Source organism: Rana temporaria, chromosome 3 (assembly GCF_905171775.1).
Source record: "Rana temporaria chromosome 3, aRanTem1.1, whole genome shotgun sequence".
NCBI classification, from domain to species: domain Eukaryota; kingdom Metazoa; phylum Chordata; class Amphibia; order Anura; family Ranidae; genus Rana; species Rana temporaria.
The window spans coordinates 446,606,123-446,631,383 of record NC_053491.1 but is presented as its reverse complement, the minus strand read 5'-3'; the positions used below and the strand labels follow the sequence as shown (position 1 = coordinate 446,631,383).

The 25,261-nt window shown below is 48.7% G+C and overlaps 1 protein-coding gene across 1 annotated transcript in view; it reads right to left on the bottom strand.

Annotated features, from left to right (window-relative positions):
• MAN2B1 (mannosidase alpha class 2B member 1) overlaps window positions 1–25,261 on the bottom strand; it is a gene marked incomplete at its 3' end in the record, with an annotated part of 64,362 nt that overhangs the window by 5,626 nt on the left and 33,475 nt on the right. Inside the window, 3 exon segments of the mRNA XM_040346567.1 lie at window positions 741–856; window positions 15,067–15,184; window positions 20,942–21,039. Coding sequence (XP_040202501.1) covers window positions 741–856; window positions 15,067–15,184; window positions 20,942–21,039 — 332 coding nt within the window.

The following is a 25,261-nucleotide window of genomic DNA, read 5'->3' as shown; positions in this document are numbered from 1 at the left end:
TGTAAACACACACTAAGTGTACACTAAATCCTACAGCGCCCCCTGTGGTTAACTCCCAAACTGCAACTGTCATTTTCACAATAAAGAATGCAATTTAAATGGTTTTTGGGACCATTGTGGTCCCAAAAATGTGTCAAAATTGTCCGAAGTGTCCGCCATAATGTCGCAGTCACGAAAAAAAAAAATCGCTGATCGCCGCCATTAGTAGTAAAAAAAAAATAATTAATAAAAATGCAATAAAACTATCCCCTATTTTGTAAACGCTATAAATTTTGCGCAAACCAATCGATAAACGCTTATTGCAATTGTTTTTACCAAAAATAGGTAGAAGAATACGTATCGGCCTAAACTGAGGAAAAAAAAAAAAAAATTTTATATATGTTTTTGGGGGATATTTATTATAGCAAAAAGTAAAAAATATTGAATTTTTTTCAAAATTGTCGCTCTATTTTTGTTTATAGCGCAAAAAATAAAAACCGCCGAGGTGATCAAATACCACCAAAAGAAAGCTCTATTTGTGGGGAAAAAAAAAGACGCCAATTTTGTTTGGGAGCCACGTCGCACGACCGCGCAATTGTCTGTTAAAGCGACGCAGTCCCGAACTGTAAAAACACCATGGGTCTTTAGGCAGCATATTGGTCCGGTCCTTAAGTGGTTAAAATTCCCTCTGGATGAACTTTACAATCATAAGCTGTGTCATGAACACACAATAGGCTGTACAATATTGCTGAACAACTTACTCTATTGGAATAGGTCCCACCGTCCATTCCAGCTCCACATATCTCTGATCAGAGTACAGACGGACCACCTGAGAGCACCACGAGAAGTTCTGATACACCTCCTGCACCAGGGAATTCTGCAGAAGGAGTGAGACTGGATATGAACATCTAAAAAAACGTGAGCAGAAAAGACAGAAGCAGATTCCTCCTCTTATTCTCCCAGTGCAGCATCATAAGAATAAATGAATAAGACTATGGGGTTGATTTACTAAAGGCAAATAGACTGTGCACTTTGCAAAGTTGCCCTCTGCAAGTCCAGTTGCCCCAGAGCTTAGTAAATGAGGCAAGGCTTCACTTTGCAAAGAATCACGTGTAAGAAAAAAAAAAAAAAAAAAAAAAAAAAAGCAATTTTGCTTGCACATGAGGCGGCTCTTTAATTAGGCCGTCGCCTAAGGCCTTGCACTCCCAGTGGCCTCGCAGCCACCTAACTTGCCCAAGGCATTACCCCACTTTTGAGGGACAGGGGACCTTAAAGCGGAGGTTCACCCAAAAAACAAGTACCGTATTTATCGGCGTATACCGCGCACTTTTTTGCCCTGAAAATCAGGGCAAAATCGTGGGTGCACGATATACGCCGATACCCGCTTTCACGCGCCGAGTTTGAATACTGCGCCGACATATACCGAGCGCAGTACACTCGTGTATAGTCGGGCAGTCTCGGCTCCTCCCACGCTCACGTCCTGGACGTACAGGACGTCAGCGCGAGAGTAACCGAGCCTGCCCAACCATACACGAGTGTACTGCGCTCTGTATATGTCGGCGCAGTATTCAAACTCGACGCGGGAAACGAGAGGGAAGGACGCGACAAAGAGGACACCCAAAGCCACAGACAGACACCGGACCCGACGAAGAGGACACCCGAAGCCCGCAGACGGACGCCGGACCCGACGAGGCCGCCGCGCAAGACACCAAAACTGTAAGTACAAAAAAATCTTTTTTTCCACAGGAATTTCGGGCAACTTTAGGGGAGCGCGCTATACCCCAATAAATACGGTATATAACATTACATTCTGTATACCTCAAACATGTACAGTATGCCGTTTTTTTTTGGGGGGGTGTACATACGGTATTATCGCTATTTTTCACCTGGCACGTGAATCATTTGGGCGAAGTCCCAGAGGACATTGCGCCACTGCATAGAAACGCCTACTCCCGCAGGAGCGAGTACCCGGAAGCCAGGTGAAAAAATAGGATTTTTGTACTCACCGTAAAATCCATTTCTCTGAGTTCATAGACGGACACAGCATTCTTTGACATTAGGGTTATATCCGCTTTCACTAGGAGAGTTTAGGCAGAAAAAAAAAGCACTTAAAGTGTTAACAAACACAAAACTCAGTGCAGCTCCTCCCAGGGGGCGTGGCCCCCCCGGTATAACCCACACCCTGCTCTAGCAGCCTCAGTTCGTAACAAGCAGTACAAACCAAGGAGGGGTGGGTGCTGTGTCCGTCTATGAACTCAGAGAAATGGATTTTACGGTGAGTACAAAAATCCTATTTTCTCTTTCGTTCATAGACGGACACAGCATTCTTTGACATTAGGGACGTCCCAAAGCAGTGTCAAAAAATTCGAGGGGTGGGAAAAATAACACAGCAAAACAGGTTACATCCCAAACAAAACCGGAGTTACTCAACGGAGAAACTCCTACCATAAAACGCCGCCTGTAACATCTGCAGCCGAAAGAGGCATCAGAAGATGCACACACATCCACCTCGTAAGACCTTGAAAGTGTGGATCGACGACCAGGTCGCTGCCATATACCCCTGTAACACAGAGGCCTGATGCCAGAAAACCCAAGAGACTCCGATCGCCCTGGTCGAATGCGCCGTAACCCAAAAGGGAGGCGCCAGCCCCTTCAGGGCATAGGCCTGAAGCACAATTCGTCGGATCCACCCCGAAAAAGGGGTGGCTGACGAGACTACCAGGCCCCCTTGTAGGACCAGCCAGCGACGCGAACAGTGAGTCCGACTTCCGGAACGGAATCGTAGCAGATAAGTACACTCATAGGGCCCGAATCACATCCAGAGGATGTAAAGTGGCCGCCTCCCTGCATTTCGGCCAAGGACATAAGGATGGAAGAACAATGTCCTCATCAACGTGAAAAGCCGAAACGACCCTGGGGAGAAAAGACAGCTGCGGCCGCAGCACCACCTCATCCTTATGGATGACCAAGTAGGGAGCCTTGCAAGACAAGGCCGCCAGAACAGACAAACACTCGTCTGATCGAGGTAATTGCTACCAGAAAAAAATCACAGTGGAAATGCCCACGCTGAGCCATGGCCACGTGACGACGCAGACCTTCCTGGGCTAGCACCCAGAGTCAAATGCATGAAGGGCAGGTACTCTAGCGCTGAGCTAAACCTGCTCCCCTTTTGTGACAGTCAACAAAAAAACCTCCCGAATGTCCACAAAGGGAGCATCCAGAAGAACCGAAAGGACTAAATTCAAGTCCCATGGGGGTAGTGGAGGGGCCACATGCCAGACCCCCAGACCAGACGTACGCACCAAGGAGTGCGACGCCAAGGCTCATCGAAAGTAACAGCCAGAGCAGAAAACCGACTCCTAACCGTACTTAAGGCGAGAGCCTGATCCACTCCCTGCTGTAAAAAACAGCAGAATCCTGGACACCACGTATGTCCGAGGGTGCCACTTCATCTCCTCACACCCCACACACAGAGATGCAGGCCTTCCACGTATGATGTAAAACCTACGTGAGGTAGACTTCCATGCAGGCAGCACGGTAGAGACCACTGAGCCCAATAGGCCTCGGGCCCACAGCCCCAGGCTCTCAACAGCCACGCCGCTAAGCCAGTGGCTGTAAAAAACAGGGTGGATGATCGGACCCTGTAACAGAAGATCAACCCCCAGGGGAACACGCTAGGGGGTGTCTGCCACCAGACGCACCAGGTCCGCGTACCATGAGCGACGCGGCCAATCTGGGGCAATCAGGATTGATAGAATTCCCTCGGCTTCCACTCTGCGCAGCAGTCGAGGAAGAAGCTACCGAGGAGGGAAGGTTTAAAGTAGGCGACAGTGACCCCAAGGAGCCACCAACGCGCCTGACGTTGTTTAAATGTTTAAATGTTACAAAGAATATAACAGGATATGCAAAAAGGAAATCAAGGAAGCAAAAATTCAAAACGAACGACAGATTGCAAAAGATAGTAGGACAAACCCCAAAAAATTCTTTAAATATATTAATAGTAAAAAGGTGAAGTCTGAGCATGTAGGCCCCTTACAAAATAATCTAGAGTGGGTGACTGGGGACAAAGAGAAGGCAAATTTATTAAATGTTTTCTTCAGCTCTGTGTATACAATGGAGCATGGGGGAGCTCATGTCCAAAATGGGGGTGGGAGTGACACAGCCTCAAATCCACAATGGCTCAAAAGTGATATGGTCCAGAAATATTTAGACAGAATAAAGGTGGATAAAGCACCTGGACCTGATGGCATCCATCCACGGATCCTAGGTGAGTTGAGCTCTGTCATTTCAAAGCCACTGTATCTAATATTTAGGGACTCATTAAAGACAGGAATAGTACCACTGGATTGGCGCAGGGCCAATGTGGTGCCCATATTTAAAAAGGGAACAAAGTCTTTACCAAGTAACTATAGACCTGTTAGTCTAACTTCTATAGTTGGGAAGATACTGGAACGTTTAATAAAAGACCACATGGATGAGTTCTTGCAGGAAAAAAACTATTTAAGCAGCAGACAACATGGATTCATGAAAGACAGAAGTTGTCAGACAAACCTGATTTCCTTTTATGAAGAGGTAAGTAAAACCCTGGACAGAGGCGTGGCTGTGGATGTGATATATTTGGATTTTGCAAAAGCGTTCGATACAGTTCCGCACACACGGCTCATGTGTAAGGTAAGGTCTACAGCAGGGGTATTGAATTAAAATTTACTGAGGTCCGATTAGTAAAATTTTCTTCAAGCGGAGGTCCGAATCGCAGTTTTGTGCAATTACTCTGATTCTTTACATCACAGCCCAGGGGTGCAGACGCGACACACAATTCGTTTGAATGGGTTGCTGTGCCTGAGTTTTCTGCTGGAAAAAGGTCCTGGCATCTTTTTTAAAAATGCAGCCGCATGGAAACTGCATGCTGCGTTTATGTGCGGGAAATTGCACCTTGCATTTCAGTGCATTTAGGAGTCAATGGTACCCCTTCACGTTTACTGTGCAGCACCACATTTTGTGCACAGCTGCTTGTCCCCTTCACATCTTCCCCACCACAGCCCTGCCCCCCTTCACATATCCCCCCACACAGTATTACCCCCTTCACATATCACCCCACACAGTATTGTCCTATCACACATCCCCCCACACACAGAACTGCCCCCCCACACACAGCACTACCCCCCCCCACACACAGCACTGCCCCCACACACAGCATTGCCCCCACACACACAGCACTGTCCCCCCCACAGCACTACCCCCCACAGCACTGCCCCCGCACACACAGCACTGCCCCCACACACACACAGCACTGTCCCCACACACACACAGCACTGCCCCCACACACACAGCACTGTCCCCCCCACAGCACTGCCCCCACACACACAGCACTGCCCCCACACACACAGCACTGCCCCCACACACACAGCACTGTCCCCCCCCACAGCACTGCCCCCGCACACACAGCACTGCCCCCACACACACACAGCACTGCCCCCACACACACACAGCACTGCCCCCACACACACACAGCACTGTCCCCCCCACAGCACTGCCCCCACACACACAGCACTGCCCCCACACACAGCACTGTCCCCCCCACAGCACTGTCCCCCCACACACAGCACTGTCCCCCCACACACAGCACTGCCCCCGCACACACAGCACTGCCCCCGCACACACAGCACTGCCCCCACACACACAGCACTGCCCCCACACACACAGCACTGCCCCCCCCCCACACACAGCACTGCCCCCCCCACACACAGCACTGCCCCCACACACACAGCACTGTCCCCCCACACACAGCACTGTCCCCCCACACACAGCACTGTCCCCCCACACAGCACGGCCCCCGCACACACAGCACTGCCCCCCCCCCCCCACACACACAGCACTGCCCCCGCACACACAGCACTGCCCCCACACACACAGCACTGCCCCCACACACACACAGCACTGCCCCCACACACACACAGCACTGCCCCCACACACACACAGCACTGTCCCCCCACACACAGCACTGTCCCCCCACACAGCACGGCCCCCGCACACACAGCACTGCCCCCCCCCACACACACAGCACTGCCCCCCCCCACACACACAGCACTGCCCCCGCACACACAGCACTGCCCCCGCACACACAGCACTGCCCCCGCACACACAGCACTGCCCCCGCACACACAGCACTGCCCCCGCACACACAGCACTGCCCCCACACACACAGCACTGCCCCCACACACACAGCACTGCCCCCACACACACAGCACTGCCCCCACACACACAGCACTGCCCCCCCCACACACACAGCACTGCCCCCCCCACACACACAGCACTGCCCCCACACACACACAGCACTGCCCCCACACACACACAGCACTGCCCCCGCACACACAGCACTGCCCCCACACACACAGCACTGCCCCCCCCCCACACACAGCACTGCCCCCACACACACAGCACTGCCCCCACACACACAGCACTGTCCCCCCACACACAGCACTGTCCCCCCACACAGCACGGCCCCCGCACACACAGCACTGCCCCCCCCCCACACACACAGCACTGCCCCCGCACACACAGCACTGCCCCCGCACACACAGCACTGCCCCCGCACACACAGCACTGCCCCCACACACACAGCACTGCCCCCCCCCCCACACACACACAGCACTGCCCCCGCACACACAGCACTGCCCCCACACACACAGCACTGCCCCCACACACACACAGCACTGCCCCCCCCCCACACACAGCACTGCCCCCCCCACACACACAGCACTGCCCCCCCCACACACACAGCACTGCCCCCCCCATCCATCCATCACATTTAGATATATTTTCCTCCCTTCCCTCTCCACCCCTACCTTTCACAGAGCGGAGAGCAGGAGGCGGGACAATCGCGAACTGAAGGCACAGCAGCACTGGGAGGGGCGCGGGAGCTGCCGGGTTGAATTTTCAGTGAACTGGTGATTGGCTGCTAGGACTGCCTCCTAGCAGCCAATCAAATCCTGATTAACGTGACAGGCGGCTACCTCTCTGGTCTCGCCCCCAGTCCAGAATTGTCCCGCCTCCCGCTCCTCTACTCTGCTAATGATAGCGGAGGAGGCTGGGGACAAAAGCGCCGACTAGATGGCGCGATCGCCGCGGTCCGTGAAGAGCAGCAGCTCGGGCCGGACGCGGACCGCGGGCCGCCATTTAGTGATGCCCGGTCTACAGGATTGGATATATCAGTTTGTAAATGGATAGAAAACTGGCTGAAAGACAGAATTCAGAGAGTCGTGGTTAATGATTCTTACTCTGAATGGTCCAATGTTATCAGTGGTGTACCCCAAGGTTCAGTGCTGGGACCCTTACTTTTCAATATATTTATAAATGATATTGGGTCTGAGATCAAAAGTAACATTTCTGTCTTTGCAGATGACACCAAGCTATGCAGTGGAATAACGTCCTTGCAGGATGTCTCCAATTTACAAGCCGACCTCAATGCTCTGTCTAATTGGGCGACTAAGTGGCAGATGAGGTTTAATGTAGATAAATGTAAAGTTATGCACTTGGGGGCTAAGAATATGCATGCATCATACATACTAGGGGGAGTACAACTGGGGGGATCTGTAGTGGAGAAGGATCTGGGGGTTTTAGTTGATCATAAGCTCAATAATGGCATGCAATGCCAAGCTGCGGTTTCCAAAGCGAGCAAAGTCCTTTCTTGTATTAAGAGAGGTATGGACTCCAGAGACAGAGATATAATTTTGCCCCTGTACAAATCATTAGTAAGACCTCATCTGGAATATGCAGTTCAGTTTTGGGCACCAGTTCTCAAAAAGGACATCGGAGAACTGGAGAAAGTGCAGAGAAGGGCAACCAAACTGATAAGAGGCATGGAGGAGCTCAGCTATGACGAAAGATTAGAAGAACTAAATGTATTCACTCTTGAGAAGAGGAGAATAAGGGGGGATATGATCAACATGTACAAATATATAAGAGGTCCATATAGTGAACTTGGTGTTGAGTTATTCACTTTACGGTCAACACTGAGGACAAGGGGGCACTCTTTACGTCTAGAGGAAAAGAGATTTCACCTCCAAATACGGAAAGGTTTCTTCACAGTAAGAGCTGTGAAAATGTGGAACAGACTCCCTCCAGAGGTGGTTCTGGCCAGCTCAGTAGATTGCTTTAAGAAAGGCCTGGATTCTTTCCTAAATGTACAGAATATAACTTGAGTATTAAGATTTGTAGGTAAAGTTGATCCAGGGTAAATCCGATTGCCTCTCGGGGGATCAGGAAGGAATTTTTTCCCCTGCTGTAGCAAATTGGATCATGCTCTGCTGGGGTTTTTTGCCTTCCTCTGGATCAACTGTGGGAATGGAGTTGGGTGTATAGGATTTTACTGTGTTTTTTATTTTTGTTTTTTTATTTTTTGTGGTTGAACTGGATGGACTTGTGTCTTTTTTCAACCTGACTAACTATGTAACTAACTATGTAACTATGTCTGCCCATGGGTCCCTTGACCTGGCCAAAAAAACCTGGCACCTTCCGGTTGAGGCAGGACGCTAGAAGGTCCACGCATGGAGTGCCCCACTTTCGGCACAGACACTGAAAACCCCTACGGGTGGAGAGACCACTCTCCTTGGTCTAGCGCAGTCCGACTCAGGAGTCGGCCCGCCAATTCCATACTCCCGGAATGTACACGGCCGATAGAGCCGGAACGGACCTTTCGGCCCACCGAAGGATGTGCGCGACCCTCGTCGCTGCAACAGAACTCCGTGTGCTTCCCAGATGGTCGACGTACGCCACAGCGTTGTCGGACAGGGTCCTGAATGGTCAGCCCTGTAGATCCAGGGACCACCAGGCAAGGCAAAGCCTGATCCAGAACACCGATTGGTAGGTGGGACTCCACCTGAGTCCAGCGCCACAGGGCTGACTGGGTGCCCCAAAAAACCCCTCCCCAACCGGAGAGGTTGGCATCCGTCGCGACCACCGTCCAGTGACATGGCAGAAATGCCTTTCCAGCCCGAAGCACCGGAAAAGTCAGCCACCACACCAGGGACCAGGTGACTCAACTGAACCTGGTAATCCAGGGATGACGGAAGCTTGTCCCCACGAGACAGCAGTTCCCTCTGTAGCACCCTGGCGTGGAATTTGGCATACGGAACCGCCTCGACAGAGGCCACCGTCAGACCCAGAACCCTCATGCAGAATCGAGATGACCGATGATCGAGATGACCACTACTAGGTCGACAACTGCTGCCCAGCAGATTGCAGAGTCTGAATTCTTTCCGTTAGGAGAAAAAAATTTCCGCCCCGGCGGAATCCAGGACTAGTCCCAGGAATTACAGTCCCTGAGACGGGACCAACACTGACTTCTGGACAAAACAGAAGTCAGCCAAACTCTTGGAGAGTCTGACACGTGACAGACATGGCTCCACTAATTCAGAGCTCGAGGAAGCTCGTAGGAGAATGTCGTACAGACATCCCACAATAACAAACCCCCGCTGCCACAGCCGGGCCAGTATCGGAACGAGCACCTCGGTGAAAACCTGTGGTGTCGACACCAAGCCGAGCGGGAGGGCCACAATGAAAAATGGTCCTCCCTGACCGCAAAGTCCAGAAACTCTGGTGCTTAGAGCATATGGGAACATGCAGGTACGCGTTCACGGCATCCAAGGACGCCAGAAAAACCTCATCCTGAAAGTTTGCACTTTTTACAAAAAAACAAACAAGGGCCTGAGGCCCAGGATTGGACGGACCCCGTCCTCCTTTGGGGACCACAAAACAGATTGGAGAAAAACCCCGGAGCCTGTTCCACGAGGGAACTGGCACAATCACTGCCCTGACCAGAGGATCCTGGACAGCCCCTGACAGAGCCAACCGGCGAGCCAGAGGATGGAGGGAAAAAAGCCGTTTGGTAGACAAGAGAGAAATCCTGTCTCGCACCCAGAGGAAACTACCTCGCAACCCCAAAGGTCAGAGAGGAGAGACCTCCACCGAGCCGCGAATTCGCGGAGCCAGCCCCCCACCCGAGATGCGAGCGGAGGCAAACCTCCAAGCGGAAGCAGGCTTGCTGGGCTTGCAGCACCCGGGGCGCCTGTGTCCTCAGTGGACGTCCTAGCCCCCTGAAAATGTTTTCCTGCCGCACTTGGCGGGCGAAAACCAAAAAAACGCACGGGGAACAGTAAATGAGGGCCTCTCGCCTACAGTGAGGCACCTACCCTTTTTTAGATTGCGGGAGCAGAGTGCTCACACCGCCCGTGGCATCCTTTATGATGACAATCAGAGACACCCCTGCGTACACCCCCACAGGGCAATACCACCAGGGACTACTGAAAAGACCGTCCGCAGACCAACCCCCAGCCATACAAGGCAGGGCAGAAAACATGGCGCAGGCAGAGGCCCTGGGGAGCAAGGGGAGCATATCCGGTGTCGACACACAGACAAATATCTGACCTAGTACCAACTGGTCGGTCAGGACCACGCAGGTCATAGAAGCATTCTGCGCCTCCAGCTCCCCATCCGGGAAATGTCTGCGACACCAGAGTCCCGGCCAAAACCGGACTCACCACCGCCCCCCCCCCCCCCCCCCCGCTGTGAATATGGAGCGACCACATTCACAGCACCCCTATCAGCGGGGTCCCCAAAAGCGGGAGCCCCTTCCCCAGGTAATGTGGCAGCCTTGTTTCAAAAACAAGCTACCCAGCTGAACACAGGGGGCGGGGGGGGAGAGAGAGACACCCTGATACAGGAATCCTCCCCAAAAAAGAGGGGACAGACCGCAAAGCATTTTGTACCCTGCGACTGATCCCAATCCTTGCACAACATATTCCAGACATGGAACACAAGGAAAAAACACATATTGCGGTACGGGGCGGCACTGAACCCAAAAGGGACTGACACCACTGATGCCACCTCCGAAACCACCATAGCTAACCATGGTAACCCGCACCGCAGTGTTAAGAGCCCCAACAACAGCACCATCAAGTGCTGACCCTGAAACAGGGCCATCCTCACAGTCCGTGTGGACTTCAGCCAGCAGCTACTGACAAAAAAACAAAACCAGACGCCTCAGCGAGGCCTGATTCCCTGTCAGAAAAAAATACCCAGAGAGAGGCAGAGGGGGGAACAAGTGCAATTCCCACATCCCTCCAACACCCCCATCCTGACCCAAAACGCCTCAGGGACTGCCAGCACAGCATCCCTGGAGGCCGCAGGAACAGGGACACTAAGGGTTAACATCCCCTAGTACTGGCAGGCTCCACAGGACATCCCCCCAGCCGCCACAGAGAACAGGGAAACCCCCCCCAGAGGACTCACCGTCCGACCAGACCGCCACTGCCGAGAGCCAAAAACGCTGCCTGTGCCGCGCCATCCAAAAGGAAAATGTGCAGAGCCGTACGCGCCGTCATCCTAGGCACAAGAGCTGTATCAAGATGGCCGCCGATATGTCTGCGGGCTCCGAGAAAATGGCCGCCGCAATTACCACTGCGCCATAAAACACCGCCGTCAGCGGCAAAATGGCGCCCGAAAACAGCGTTTTTTTCCAAAAACACACAGCAAAGCCCCAGTGACACACGCAGTACACAGGCCCACAGGATCCCCTCCGCACATATGGCAGCCCAGAAAAACACAGCACCCACAGCAGTAGCAGCCCCCAGGTCAGACTGAGCCCCCCAAGCGGGGCCCCCACCTCACGGCCGTCACCCAGAAACTGGGAAGGAGGGAGAGGAAAAAAGGGAGAGAGGAAAGCAGGGCAAACCCTCAGTCGACCTCCCCAGGGGAAAATTCCAGCCAGACCACTTACCTGAGCAAGAGGCCACTACTTACCCGTCCTGCGACCACCGGCTGGAGGTATCCCAGACAGATCCAACGTCCGCTAAACGGCATGGCTGTCGGCCAGACACACTGTGACAAGGCCATAGAGACCGGTCATATGTGTGCCCTAGAACCGAAGTTCCCCGGCCGCCCCTGGAGCAATGGGGCCTGTCGTGGACGTCCCAAAGCTGAGCTGAGGGCCGGCACACGCTCGAAGGCCGAACCTGGGGGGACTACAAGGGTCGAGGACCCAGCCTGTCACCCAGTCGGCTGTTGATAGAAGAATCACAGGATTCCAAAAATGCAGGAACAAAATAATAAAAAGCGAGAAAAATCGCAAGAAAAAAAATCTCCAGAGTACAGGAACTCCAGAGTGCCTGACTCTCCTGACGTTAGGCAGGAAAAAACTGAGGCTGTTAGAGCAGGGTGTGGGTTATACCGGGGGGGGGGGGGGGGGGGGGGCACGCCCCCTGGGAGGAGCTGCACTGAGTTTTGTGTTTGTTAACACTTTAAGTGCTTTTTTTCTGCCTAAACTCTCCTAGTGAAAGCGGATATAACCCTAATGTCAAAGAATGCTGTGTCCGTCTATGAACGAAAGAGAAATAGCGATAATACCGTATGTACACCCCCAAAAAAACAAACAGCATACTGTACATGTTGGAGGTATACAGAATGTAATGTTATATACTTGTTTTTTGGGTGAACCTCCGCTTTAAACGCTGCTGTGCTTAGGCAGCGTTAAGAGCCCTGACCGTCGGCATCCCTAACAAGTGAATATCGGTGACACCACCCCTTGTGACGTCAATGACCCAGCATGCCCTCAGTCAATGACGTCACGAGGTGGCGGGTTCACCAGGTGACAACACCAGGTGGCCCCCACCCCTTAGTTATTAAAGTGCAGGATCTGGGGGCTGCCTTGTTAAAGGGGGCTTCCAGATTCTGATAAGCCCCCAGCCCGCAGACCCCCCACAACCACCAGACAGGGTTGTGGGGAAGAGGCTCTTGTCCTTGAATTATTTTTTCCCCATCATGGGTGTGAGTGGGGCCCCATGTCAAGTTTTGCCTAAGGCCTCAGAAAGCCTAGAGCCGTCTCTGTAAGGACAGCTTTGCTCATTTACTAATCTCTGAAGCAACTGCTCTTGCAGAATGCAACTGTACTTTGAAAAGTGCCTTTAGTAAATCAACCGCTATGTGTTCGGAACAATAGTCATCCTACGGAAGGTTTCATACAGATCAGAGTAAAGGCCTGTACACACGATCGGATATTCCGACAATTGTGTGATGGACAGGTTTTGTCTGATAATTTGACCGTCTGTATGCTCCATCGGACAATCGTTGTCGGAATTTCCGACAAATGTTGGCTGTGCATGCTCTCAAATCGTCTGACAACAAAATGTGTTCCGTCAGATTATCCGACAGACTAAAATCCAAGGTACAAACATTTACAAAATGCTGCCGTCTGTATGCAGAACAAGTTCACGACCAACGCTCTTTGGACAAAAATCCAATTTGTCCGATGGAAAAACGATTGGGTGTATGAGGCTTAAGGAACAACAAAATCAGAGGAGAATTGCTGCCCAAACCGATATAGAAACTGGACAGCGTACGAAATTAATCCTCAAGGAGAGACAACCGGTGATGGAAAAAAAAAATATTTTTATTGAAAGAATACCAAATTAAATAATTTAGCAAAAATAAGTACACCTCCACCACATTCATTTAAAATTTGACAACGTTGTGAGGGCACAGGTGTACCACATTCATTCAATCTACACACTCATGCCCATACCAATGGATGTCCTTTATCCTTTCGTTTCCTCTAATCTGCAGTGGAAAATTACATGAGAACAGCAGAAGACCACAGCGCCAATCTGAGTGTACCATTTGAGGCAAATAAAAAAAAAGGTAATGCACTGACAACTCTGAGAAAAATGGCATATAAAAAACAAACAGTGTGATGCATCTGTGCCAGGGGGGATGTAGAAAAAGAAAAAGAAAAAGAAAAAGAAAAAAAAGAAAAAGAAAAAGAAAAAGAAAAAGAAAAAGAAAAAGAAAAAGAAGGACAAAAAAACACTGCTAGCAGCTACAGCCGCCAGCAAAATTTGTATGTAAAAAAAAAAACAAAAAAAACAAAAAAAAAAAAACCACACAACATGCTGGCTGTACCCAAGCTGATCGATGGATCGACTAGGTTACAAATCAGCCTGCCCATGCATGGATGGAATCTCGGCTGGTCCCTGCTGAACTTCGACCCATGTATAGCTGGCTTTAACCACTTAAGACCCGGAACTTTAGGCAGCTTCCCCCATCCTATTTATAAGCAAAAGGACACGGCCAGGTTTTGCGATTCGGCACTACGTCGCTTTAACAGACAATATTGCGCGGTCGTGCGACGTGGCTCCCAAACAAAATTGGCGTCCTTTTTTTCCCACAAATAGAGCTTTCTTTTGGTGGTATTTGATTACCTCTGCGGTTTTTATTTTTTGGCGCTATAAACAAAAATAGAGCGACAATTTTTTAAAAAAATGCAATATTTTTTACTTGTTGCTATAATAAATATCCCCCAAAAATATATAAAAAAAATTTTTTTCCTCAGTTTAGGCCGATATTCTTCTACCTATTTTTGGTGAAAATAAATAAAATAAATAATCGCAATAAGCGTTTATAGATTGTTTGCGCAAAATTTATAGCATTTACAAAATAGGGGATAGTTTTATTGCATTTTTATTATTTTTTTTTTTTTTTTTACTACTAATGGAGGCAATCAGCGATTTTTTTCGTGACTGCGACATTATGGCGGACACTTCGGACAATTTTTACACATTTTTGGGACCATTGTCATTTTCACAGCAAAAAAAATGTATTTAAAATGCATTGTTTACGGTGAAAATGACAATTGCAGTTTGGGAGTTAACCACAAGGGGGCGCTGATGGGGTTATGTTTCACCTAGTGTGTGTTTACAACTGTAGGTGTGACGTCATAGATTGTGTCCCCCTATAGAAGGGATCACACGATCGATGACAGCGCCACAGTGAAGAACGGGGAAGATGTGTTTACACACAGCTCTCCCCATTCTTCAGCTCCAGGGACCGATCGCGGGACTCCAGCGGCGATCGGGTTCTGGAGCTTCCGGGGCGGGCGCCCGCCCGCGACCGGGTACTAGCACAGGACGTACCTATACGTGCTCGTGCCCAGCCGTGCCATTCTGCCGACGTAAATGTGCAGGAGGCGGTCCTTAAGTGGTGAATAACAGATCAGTTTCGTACAGGACAGGATTGTTAATGAAGAACAGATCTAACCTTCACCAGATAACTCCGGACAGTCTGTGACATTGGCACTGGCTCTGACTGGTTTGGTCGGAATATATAGGCTCCTGAAGTCTGAGAACTGTCTGAATTACCTTTGCTGGCTTTATACCTACAAGATCAGAAACAAGAAATGATACTTCTGGCTAGATAATACAGAACATTTACAGTATAGGAGTACGGCATTCACAAATCGTTCCCTGGGCATACGTTAACGGGGGCACAGTTTACCCATCCTCCACCTAGACCATTTTCTACAGTTGGCATCATCTCATCTCATCTCCTAATACATTTTGGAATGACTCAACTTTTTAAACACATATTCAAAATGATCACACGTGAAGCTGTTTGTTATGGTTTCATGGAACTCTTCTAGGAAAATGGATGTTCTTTGGGTTTGCACTTTAACCACTTGCTTACTGGGCACAGAAACCCCCTTCGTGCCCAGGTGAAATTTCAGCTTCCGGCACTGCGTCGATTTAACTGACATTTGCGCGGTCGTGCGACGTGGCTCCCAAACTAAATTGATGTCCTTTTTTTCCCCACAAATAGAGCTTTATTTTGATGGTATTTGATCACCTCTGGGTTTTTTTTTTTTTTTGCGCTATAAACAAAAAAGGGCGACAATTTAAAAAATATATATATATTTTTTACTTGTTGCTATAATAAATATCCCAATTAAAAAAAAAAAAAAAAAAAAAATCTCAGTTAAGGCCGATACGTATTTTTTTACATATTTTTGTAAAAAAAAAAAAATCGCAATAAGCGACTGGTTTGCGCAAAAGTTATAGCGCCTACAAAATAGGGGACAGAATTATGATTTTTTTTTATTATTTTTTTTTTTACTAGTAATGGCGGCGATCTGCGATTTTTATTGGGACTGCGATATTGCGGACGTATCGGACACTTTTGACACAAATTTGGGACCATTCACATTTATACAGCGATCAGTGCTATAAAAATGCACTAATTACTGTATAAATGTGACTGGCAGTGAAGGGGTTAACACTAGGGGGTGAGGAAGGGGTTAAATGTGTATCCTGGGTGTGTTCTAACTGTGTGGGGGGGAGGGAGGTGACCGATGCTGTGTCTCTATGTACAAGGGACACAGATCGGTCTCCTCTCCTCTGACAGCACGTGGAGCTCTGTGTTTACACACAGAGCTCCACGTCCCTGCTGTGTTCCCGCCGATCGCATGTACCTGGCGGACATCGCGGCCGCCAGGTACACGCATCGGCTTCCCAGCGATGCGCCGGGACAGTGTTTACCCGCTGTGCGCCCCCCAGAGGCGCGCTCAGGTAATGCACTTTAAATGACGTCTAAAGACGTCCAGTTGGCACCTGAGAGCCGCGCTGTTGACGTCTTTTGTCAATAGCGCGGGTCTCAAGTGGTTAAACAATAACCAGATGCCTAGACTGCGACTGACACCGTGTGCGATAAAGGCTTGTATGGGCTGAAGACGCGGTTTGATCCTGGCCAGCGAGGTAGCAGGTCTGATGAAGAAGCTGTGGGTGTCCATTTAGGGACTGATATCTATTCTTGACAAAGGGAAGCACCCTGCTCCTGGAAATGTGTAGAGTGACAGCTGGAGAGTCCTACTGCCAATTTAGTCAGTAGGTGTAACCAATGCCCCATCATTGGTATTAATGGGAGGGATAGTGCTCCATTGTTGATAAAGTGGGAGGAATAGTGTGCCCCATCGCTGGTGTCTGTGGGAGAAATAGTGCCCCATCACTGGTGACTGTGGGAGAAATAGTGCCTTGCATCAGTGGAAGAAAAAGTGCCCCATTGTTGGTATCAGTGGAAGGAATTATGCCCCGTTGTTAGTGTCAGTAGTAAAAAGAGCACCCCATCATAGGTGTCCATGATAGCAATAGTGCCCCATCATAGGTGTCCATGATAGCAATAGTACCCCATCATAGGTGTCCATGATAGCAATAGTGCCCCATCATTGGTGTCCATGATAGTTACATAGTAGGTGGGGTTGAAAAAATACAAAGTCCAACCTATGTGTGTGATTTTACGTCAGTATTACATTGTATATCCCTTCATGTTGTGGACGTTCAGGTGCTTATCTAATAGTTTTTTTAAACTAAATCGATGCTCCCCGCTGCGACCACCACCTGTGGAAGGGAATTCCACATCCTTGCTGCTCTTTTAGTAAAGAACCCTCTACGTCAGGGATATGCAATTAGCGGACCTCCAGCTGTTGCAGAACTACAAGTCCCATGAGGCATAGCATGACTGACAGCCACAAGCATGACACCCAGAGGCAGAGGCATGATGGAACTTGTAGTTTTGCAACAGCTGGAGGTCCGCTAATTGCATATCCCTGCTCTACGTAGTTTTAGGTTAAACCTCTTTTCTTCTAATTTTAGTGAGTGGCCACGTGTTTTGTTAAACTCCCTTTTGCAAAAAAGTTGTATGCCTATTGTGGGGTCACCAGTACGGTATTTGTACATTGAAATCATATCCCCTCTCAAGCGTCTCTTCTCCAGAGAGAATAAGTTCAGTGCTCGCAACCTTTCCTCATAATTAAGGTCCTCCAGACCCTTCATTAGCTTTGTTGCCCTTCTTTGTACTCGCTCCATTTCCAGTGCATCCTTCCAGAGGACTGGTGCCCAGAACTGGACAACATACTCCAGGTGCGGCCGGACCAGAGTCTTGTAGAGCGGGAGAATTATTGTTTTATCTCTGGAGTTAATCCCATTTTTAATGCCAATATTCTGTTTGCTTTGTTAGCAGCAGCTTGGCATTTCATGCCATTGCTGAGCCTATCACCTAGGAAGGATAGGAATAGTGCCCCATCATTGGTGTCCGTGGGAGAAATGGTGACTTCTATCAATGAGAAAAATAGTCAAGGGGATGGGTAAGGGTAAGCAAAGGGCCAGAAGTCAACGATTACATTCAGATTAAAGAGTTACGTTTAGGCATTGGGTCATTGGTTGGGTCAGGGTTAGTTTGTCAGCTGTGATACATTATTTTATTTGTATGTGATTAAATAATCATTTTTAATAATTCACAGACAAGGGCTTCCGTTTTCTTCATGGAGATGAAGAACTGATGCCCAGTCAGATGTTTTAAAGGACAGACCCCATTCTTGAGAGCCTATGTAGCTGCACACGTCTGACACACGGCTCATCCACATCCATATATTTGTCCCGATACCACTTTTTTAAGACCGAGTACAAGTACCAATACTTTTTTGTAATCTCATGTGACAGCGGCACATGTCAGTAGTTTTTTTTTTTTTTAGTTTTTTTTATCTTTAACAATTTGTTTTAATTTTTCCCAATTATTTTTTCAATTTTTTTAATTTATAATGCTTTTTTTTTTTTTTTTTTTTGGGTGGGCCATGTCAGTGTGTTTTTTCTTAAATTTTTTTATTTTCTACAATCATTTTTTTTATTCTTTTGTTTTTTTATTCTTTCTTTTTTAAATTTATTTTTTCAGCCCTGTTGGGGGGGCTTTGGTGAGATATCAGGGGTCTTAACAGACCTCTGACATCTCCCCTCTGAGACAGAGAAAGGGACTAGGGACACATGTTCCCCTGTCCCTTTCTCAGCAGCATCAGCTGCTTCTCTTCATTCATAAACTGAAACATTGTAAACACAGGTTACAATGTTTCAGTTATGTGAATAGACAGTCAGTGATCACTGACTCTGTCCATTCGGAGCTTTCCATCCTGACATTTCCAGAGGGTGGAGGAGGAGCACGGAGGGGGAGATACACGGCGGGATACACGACAGGATACACGGAGGGAGGGAGACAGACTGCAGCAAAACGGAGGACACGGGACAGTCAGCGGTGATCGTGTGTGGGGGAGTTACAAGCACCGATCACCGCTGATTTTAAAGCGGCTGAAAGCCGCACGGGGGGAGGGGTGTAGAGAGAAGCGGAGAAATTAATTTTAAATCTATACAGCGGTGATCGGTGCTTGTAACTTCCCCACGCACCGATCACCGCTGACAGTACAAGTATCGGGTGAAGCATCGGGAGCATTTGCCCGAGTACAAGTACTCGGGCAAATGCTTGGTATCGGTCCCGATACTAGTATCGGTACAACACACACACACACACACACACACACACACACACACACACACACACACATATATATATATATATATATATGTGTATGGTCTAGGACTTTCATCTGTATCCTGGCAACCTGTCAGAATTGGTAACAGAAGTGACGTTCCGTCGCCATCATCTTGCTACACCCCGCACTCCTCCACTGTAACGATACACCGAGAAGGGGGGTAAGCGGACATCTTGTTACACCCACTGGAGTTTTTCATTTCACTGTTATTTTTAACAGTATACAGAGCTTAGAAGGTTAAATAGAGTATTTAGAAATCCGACGGACCGTTTAGATGTGGAATTTTAAAACCAGCGGCCAAACTGCTGATCTCACAGGTTTCATAATGTGACAGAACACCTCTGCTTTCATAATTCAACATGTAAACAGTCCGAAGGGATTTCTAAATACTGTATTTTACAATATATGCTCAGTTTTGTGTTAAAAAAAAAAAAAAAAAACACTGACATGCAAATCTCCGGTGGGTGCAACAAGATGTCCGCTCGCCCCCTTCTCTGTGTATCGTTCAGCGGCGGTCCGTCCATAGAGGGCCATCCCCTCTGGCTCCGCACCGCCACTGAAAATAACATACATTCATGCATTGCATGTTATTGTTGCCAGCTGCCGCTGGTCTATTCAGGTGGCCGGATGTTGAGCGCCGGCCACCTGAACCTGAATAACGGCAGCTGGTTGGCTGTGCGGAAGTGCCCATCAGAGCCAGCGGCTCTGATAGGCTTTCCGAGTACAGCCCTCGGCTCCCGGATGTCTTATCCTCGGAAAGTACGGGGGGTGCGTTCCTTGGATAAGACTGACGGCTGTCTCAGCCAATCAGGTTCCCCGATTCTGGTTATAGGTAACCTGATTGGCTGAAGCATCACCAAGGCGGGAGAAGACATCGAGGGACGTGGAATGGAAGGAGTAAGGCAAGTGCATTTTACCGTATCGACCGATCCGTATAGACTTTTCCATGTCCTCTGGCTCTATAGAGTACCGCATACACCCACAGTGTTCCCGATCATCCCCCATGGAGTACTGTGTGACATCTATACATTCTATATGTGACAGGACTATACAATACCTCCGATCATCCCTATATAAATTCCTGTGTCATCCTATGGCAACAATGGGCACAGTGGTGACAATTGAGGGGCACAGTGGCTGCGTTTGATGGCATGGCACAGTGGCTGCGTTTGATGGCATGGCACAGTGGCTGCGTTTGATGGCATGGCACAGTGGCTGCGTTTGATGGCATGGCACAGTGGCTGCGTTTGATGGCATAGTGACTGCGTTTGATGGCATGGCACAGTGGTGACAATTGATGGCACAGTGGCTGCGTTTGATGGCATGGCACAGTGGTGACAATTGATGGCACAGTGGCTGCGTTTGATGGCATGACACAGTGGTGACAATTGATGGCACAGTGGCTGCATTTGATGGGCACAGTGAGGCTGCAATTTTCTTCTTTTTTTCATTTGCGCCCCCCAAAAAATTTGAGCACCAGCCGCCACTGGTATCGTTACAGTGAAGTAGTGTGGGGTGAACCAAGATGGTGGCAACGAAACATCACTTCCATTACCAAGTCTGACGGGGTTGCCTAATCTGACGGAACATCAGGACAGAGACTCTGAGCAAAGAAGGAAGGGTATGGATGACAGAGCATGCACCTTTAAATATAAATGTCAGCAAAGGGGGCTCCTGTATTTCAAATCTGACAGGTGTACTTCACACCAGTGACCTCCTCGTAAAACGAGTTACCCTCATTCAATCATTCATTGTAAACATTCTTACCAGTAGTAACTCTGTTTTACAGGAAGGGCAATCTGCTTCTCCAGATTCTGGATTTTGCTTATCAGCCCTGTGTCTGGGTCAAAGTCCACTCTGTAAAACTAGAAGAATAAAAAAATAAAATAAAAAATCGGCAACAGAGATTGTTATTAAAACTGGAACAAAAGCACATTTTATCCAAATAATGACAGCACTGTAAGATTCAGAATGATCATTACACACGGGCTCTACGTAAAAGGCAGGTGCCCTAGTTCTCTTCTAAATTGCATCATCTTCCCAACGGCTGAGGACTCATTCACACCATGTGCAGCGAGTCGTATTTTTCCTGCACTGGTTAAAAGCCTAAAGTTTGTTAATGAACATCTGAATGATTCAGAGGAGAACTGGGTGAAAGTGTTGTCAGATGAGACCAAAAAAAAACAAAAAGAAAACACACACACCACACAAGCTATTTGGCCTCAAGTGAAGAAAAAAAGAAAAAAAGGGAGGAAGGGAGGAATGGGGGGGAGGAAGAAGGGGAGGGGTTGCCCATGACCCAAAGAACACAATCCCCACCGTCATACATGGAAACATAGGCCCGGATTCAAGAAGCAATTGCGCCTGTGTAACCATAGGTTACACAGCGCAATTGCTTACTTGCCCCGGCATTACGAATGCTCCTGATTCAGGAACATCGTAACGCAGACTGCAGCCTAAAATCTGCGTGGCATAAGGCTCTTATGCCACGCATATCTTAGGCTGCATTCTTGCGATGGCCGCTAGGGAGCGCTCCCATTGCGCTCAGTGTTTAGTATGCAAATTGCATACTAACACCGATTCACAATGTTGCGCGAGCCCTGAGTACGCAATTTACGTCGTTTCCGTACGGCGTGTTTAGCGTAAGGCTGCCCCTTCTAATAGCAGGGGCAGCCAATGCTAAAGTATACCCGTCGTTCCCGCGTCGCGACGTTCGAATTTTACGTAATTTGCGTAAGTGATTCGTGAATGGCGCTGGACGCCATTCACGTTCACTTTGAAGCAAATGACGTCCTTGCGACGTCATTTGCCGCAATGCACGTCGGGAAAGTTTCCCGACGCAGCATGCGCTCTACGCTCGGCGCGGGAGCGCGCCTAATTTAAATGATTCCCGCCCCCTACGGGATCATTTACATTAGGCGCCCTTACGCAGGGCAAGTTTACACAGCGCACACGCAATTTACGGAGCTACTGCTCCTTGAATCGCGGGTAGCGCAGTAAATTTGCGGGGGCGCAGGACAAAAACGCTGCCCTGCGCCTCCGCAAATAAGGGGCAAATCTACCTGAATCCGGGCCATTATGTTTTAGGGGTGTTTTTCTGCTAAGGTGACAGGACAACTTCACTGCATCAAAAAGGGATAATGGGCAGGGCCATGTAACCTCAAATCTTGGGTGAGAACCTCTTTCCCTCAACCAGGGCATTGAAAATGGGTCATGGATGGGTAACCCAGCATGACAATGACCCAAAACACATAGCCAAAAGCAAAAGAAGAAGCACATTTATGTCCTGGACTGTGGCCTAGCCAGTCTCCAGACCTTAATTCCATAGAAAATATGTGGAGGGAGCTAAGGGTTCGAGTTACCAAATGTCAGACTTTAAACCTTAAAGTGGGGGTTCCACGGGTATTAGTTTTTTTTATTTTATTTTTTACATGCTTCTTGCGGTCTTACCTTGCTTGATCCGGCACTCGCATGTCCTAATACTAGAGCCGCCGGCATAGTCTTTATGCACGAAAAAGATATTTTATAAAAATGTGTGATGGACGTTTCCATCTTGCTTGTGGGCAGTCTGAAGCCCACAAGCGTATCCTTCCGGGATAAATGGCGAATTCGTAGCCGCCCGAGTCACATGACCCGCTTGCCTAGTCACGTGACCCGCGAGATAACGTGGGATTACAGTACAGCGCGTCTCCTGGGATTCTCATCACTCACTCCCAGGAGACATCGCGCTTGTCGGGAGAAAAGATAATACATGCCCATTTCCGCAGGGAAAGGATCACTGACAGAACACTGAAGGCTGGATTAGAAAGGTAAAGAATCTGATTTAAAAAAAAAAAAAAAAAAACCAACGGATTGTGCATAGACGATGGGTAGTGGTTTGATTTAGAGAAAGTTGAAATTTAGGGTGAACCTCCGCTTTAATGACTTGGAGAGGATCTGCAAAGAGGAGGTGTGGGACAAAATCCCTCCTGAGATGTGTGCAAACCTGGTAGCCAACTACAAGAAATGTCTGACCTCTGACTGCCAACAAGGGTTTTGCCACCAAGTCCTGTTTTGCGAAGTGGTCAAAATACTTATTTCACTCACTAAAAAAAGAAAATCAATTTATAACTTTTTTGCCCATACTATTGGTGTAGGCCATTAACCACTTCCCGACAGCCGCATGTATATGTACGTCCACAGAATGGCACGTACAGGCAAATGGGCGTACAGGTACGTCCTTGCCTTCTAGCGGGTGGGGGGTCCGATCGGGACCCCCCCCCGCTACATGCGGCGGTCGGGTTCCCTCGGGGAGCGATCCGGGACGACGGCGCGGCCATTTGTTTATAGCCGCTCCGTCGCGATCGCTCCCCGGAGCTGAAGAACGGGGAGAGCCGTATGTAAACACGGCTTCCCCGTGCTTCACTGTGGCGGCGTATCGATCGAGTGATCCCTTATATAAGGGAGACTCGATCGATGACGTCAGTCCTACAGCCACACCCCCCTACAGTTGTAAACACACACTAGGTGAACCCTAACTCCTACAGCGCCCCCTGTGGTTAACTCCCAAATGACAATGGTCCCAAAAATGTGTCAAAATTGTCCGAAGTGTCCGCCATAATGTCGCAGTCACGAAAACAATCGCTGATCGCCGCCATTAGTAGTAAAAAAAATAAAATTGCAATAAAAAACTATCCCCTATTTTGTAAACGCTATAAATTTTGCGCAAACCAACCGATAAACGATTATTGCGATTTTTTTTACCAAAAATAGGTAGAAGAATACGTATCGGCCTAAACTGAGGAAAAAAAATTTTATATATGTTTTTGGGGGATATTTATTATAGCAAAAAGTAAAAAATATTGCATTTTTTTCAAAATTGTCGCTCTATTTTTGTATATAGTGCAAAAAATAAAAACCACAGAGGTGATCAAATAACACCAAAAGAAAGCTCTATTTTTGGGGAAAAAATTACGCCAATTTTGTTTGGGAGCCACGTCGCACGACCGCGCAATTGTCTGTTAAAGCGACGCAGTCCTGAACTGTAAAAACCCCTTGGGTCTTTAGGCAGCATATTGGTCCGGGGCTTAAGTGGTTAACATACCTCCTAAAGCCTGGTTTAAAAAATAAAAAACAAAACACAACACTCCAAGAAATGGCATCATCCCATCCTGTCTTGTTGCTAGGATGTTCCCAGGACCTTCCCAGCCGAACAAAACCCCCTAAAATGCATGCATTCTCTCCCCCCGTCACAGCAATTCTGTGATGGAGGAGACAGCAGACACGTGTGTGGGGGTTTCAGAACTCACTCCTGGGAAGGGGATGAGAAATAATGTCTGTCAGCGTCTTAGCAACATCCTAGCAACAAAGCAAAACAGGATGATGCCATCTACTGGGAGTTTTTTGGCCAGGCGTCATGAGGTACTTAACCACTTAACAACCGCCCTATAGACGAAATACGTCTACAAGGCGGTTGCTTAACTCTGGGAGGGCGTCAATGTACGTCCTCCCAGAATCGCGCGCCCTATGGGGCGCGCACACGGGAGTCTCCGTGACCGCCGGGTCCGGAGGACCCGGCTGATCACGGATCACAGTAAATCGTTGCTGATAGCGGCGGTTTACCACGTGATCGCTCCGTCCAATGACGGAGCGATCACTAGTAAACAAACCGGCGTCATGTGATGACGCCGGTTCCTCCCTCTCCTCTCTGTACCGAACGGTACAGTGTGAGAGAGGAGAGGGGAGAGAGCGCATGCAGCAGCAGCTGCTGTGGGCTGGATCTGTGACACATGCAGTCACAGATCCAGCCATCCATCCCTCCCTGTGCAATACTCTGCAATGCCCCCATACTCTGCAATGCCCCACAATACTCCACAATACTCCAACTTTATGCAAAAGAATGAAGAAAAAATACTAAATTTGCCAAATTTTATAACAGAAACAAAGAAAAAAAATTTTTTTTTTTTTTTTTTACCGAATTTTCAGTCTTTTTTCTCTTATAGCGCAAAAAATAAAAAACCCAACGGTGATTAAATACCACCAAAAGAAAGCTCTATTTGTATGAAAAAAAGGACGAAATTTTCATTTGGGTACAGTGTTGTATGACTA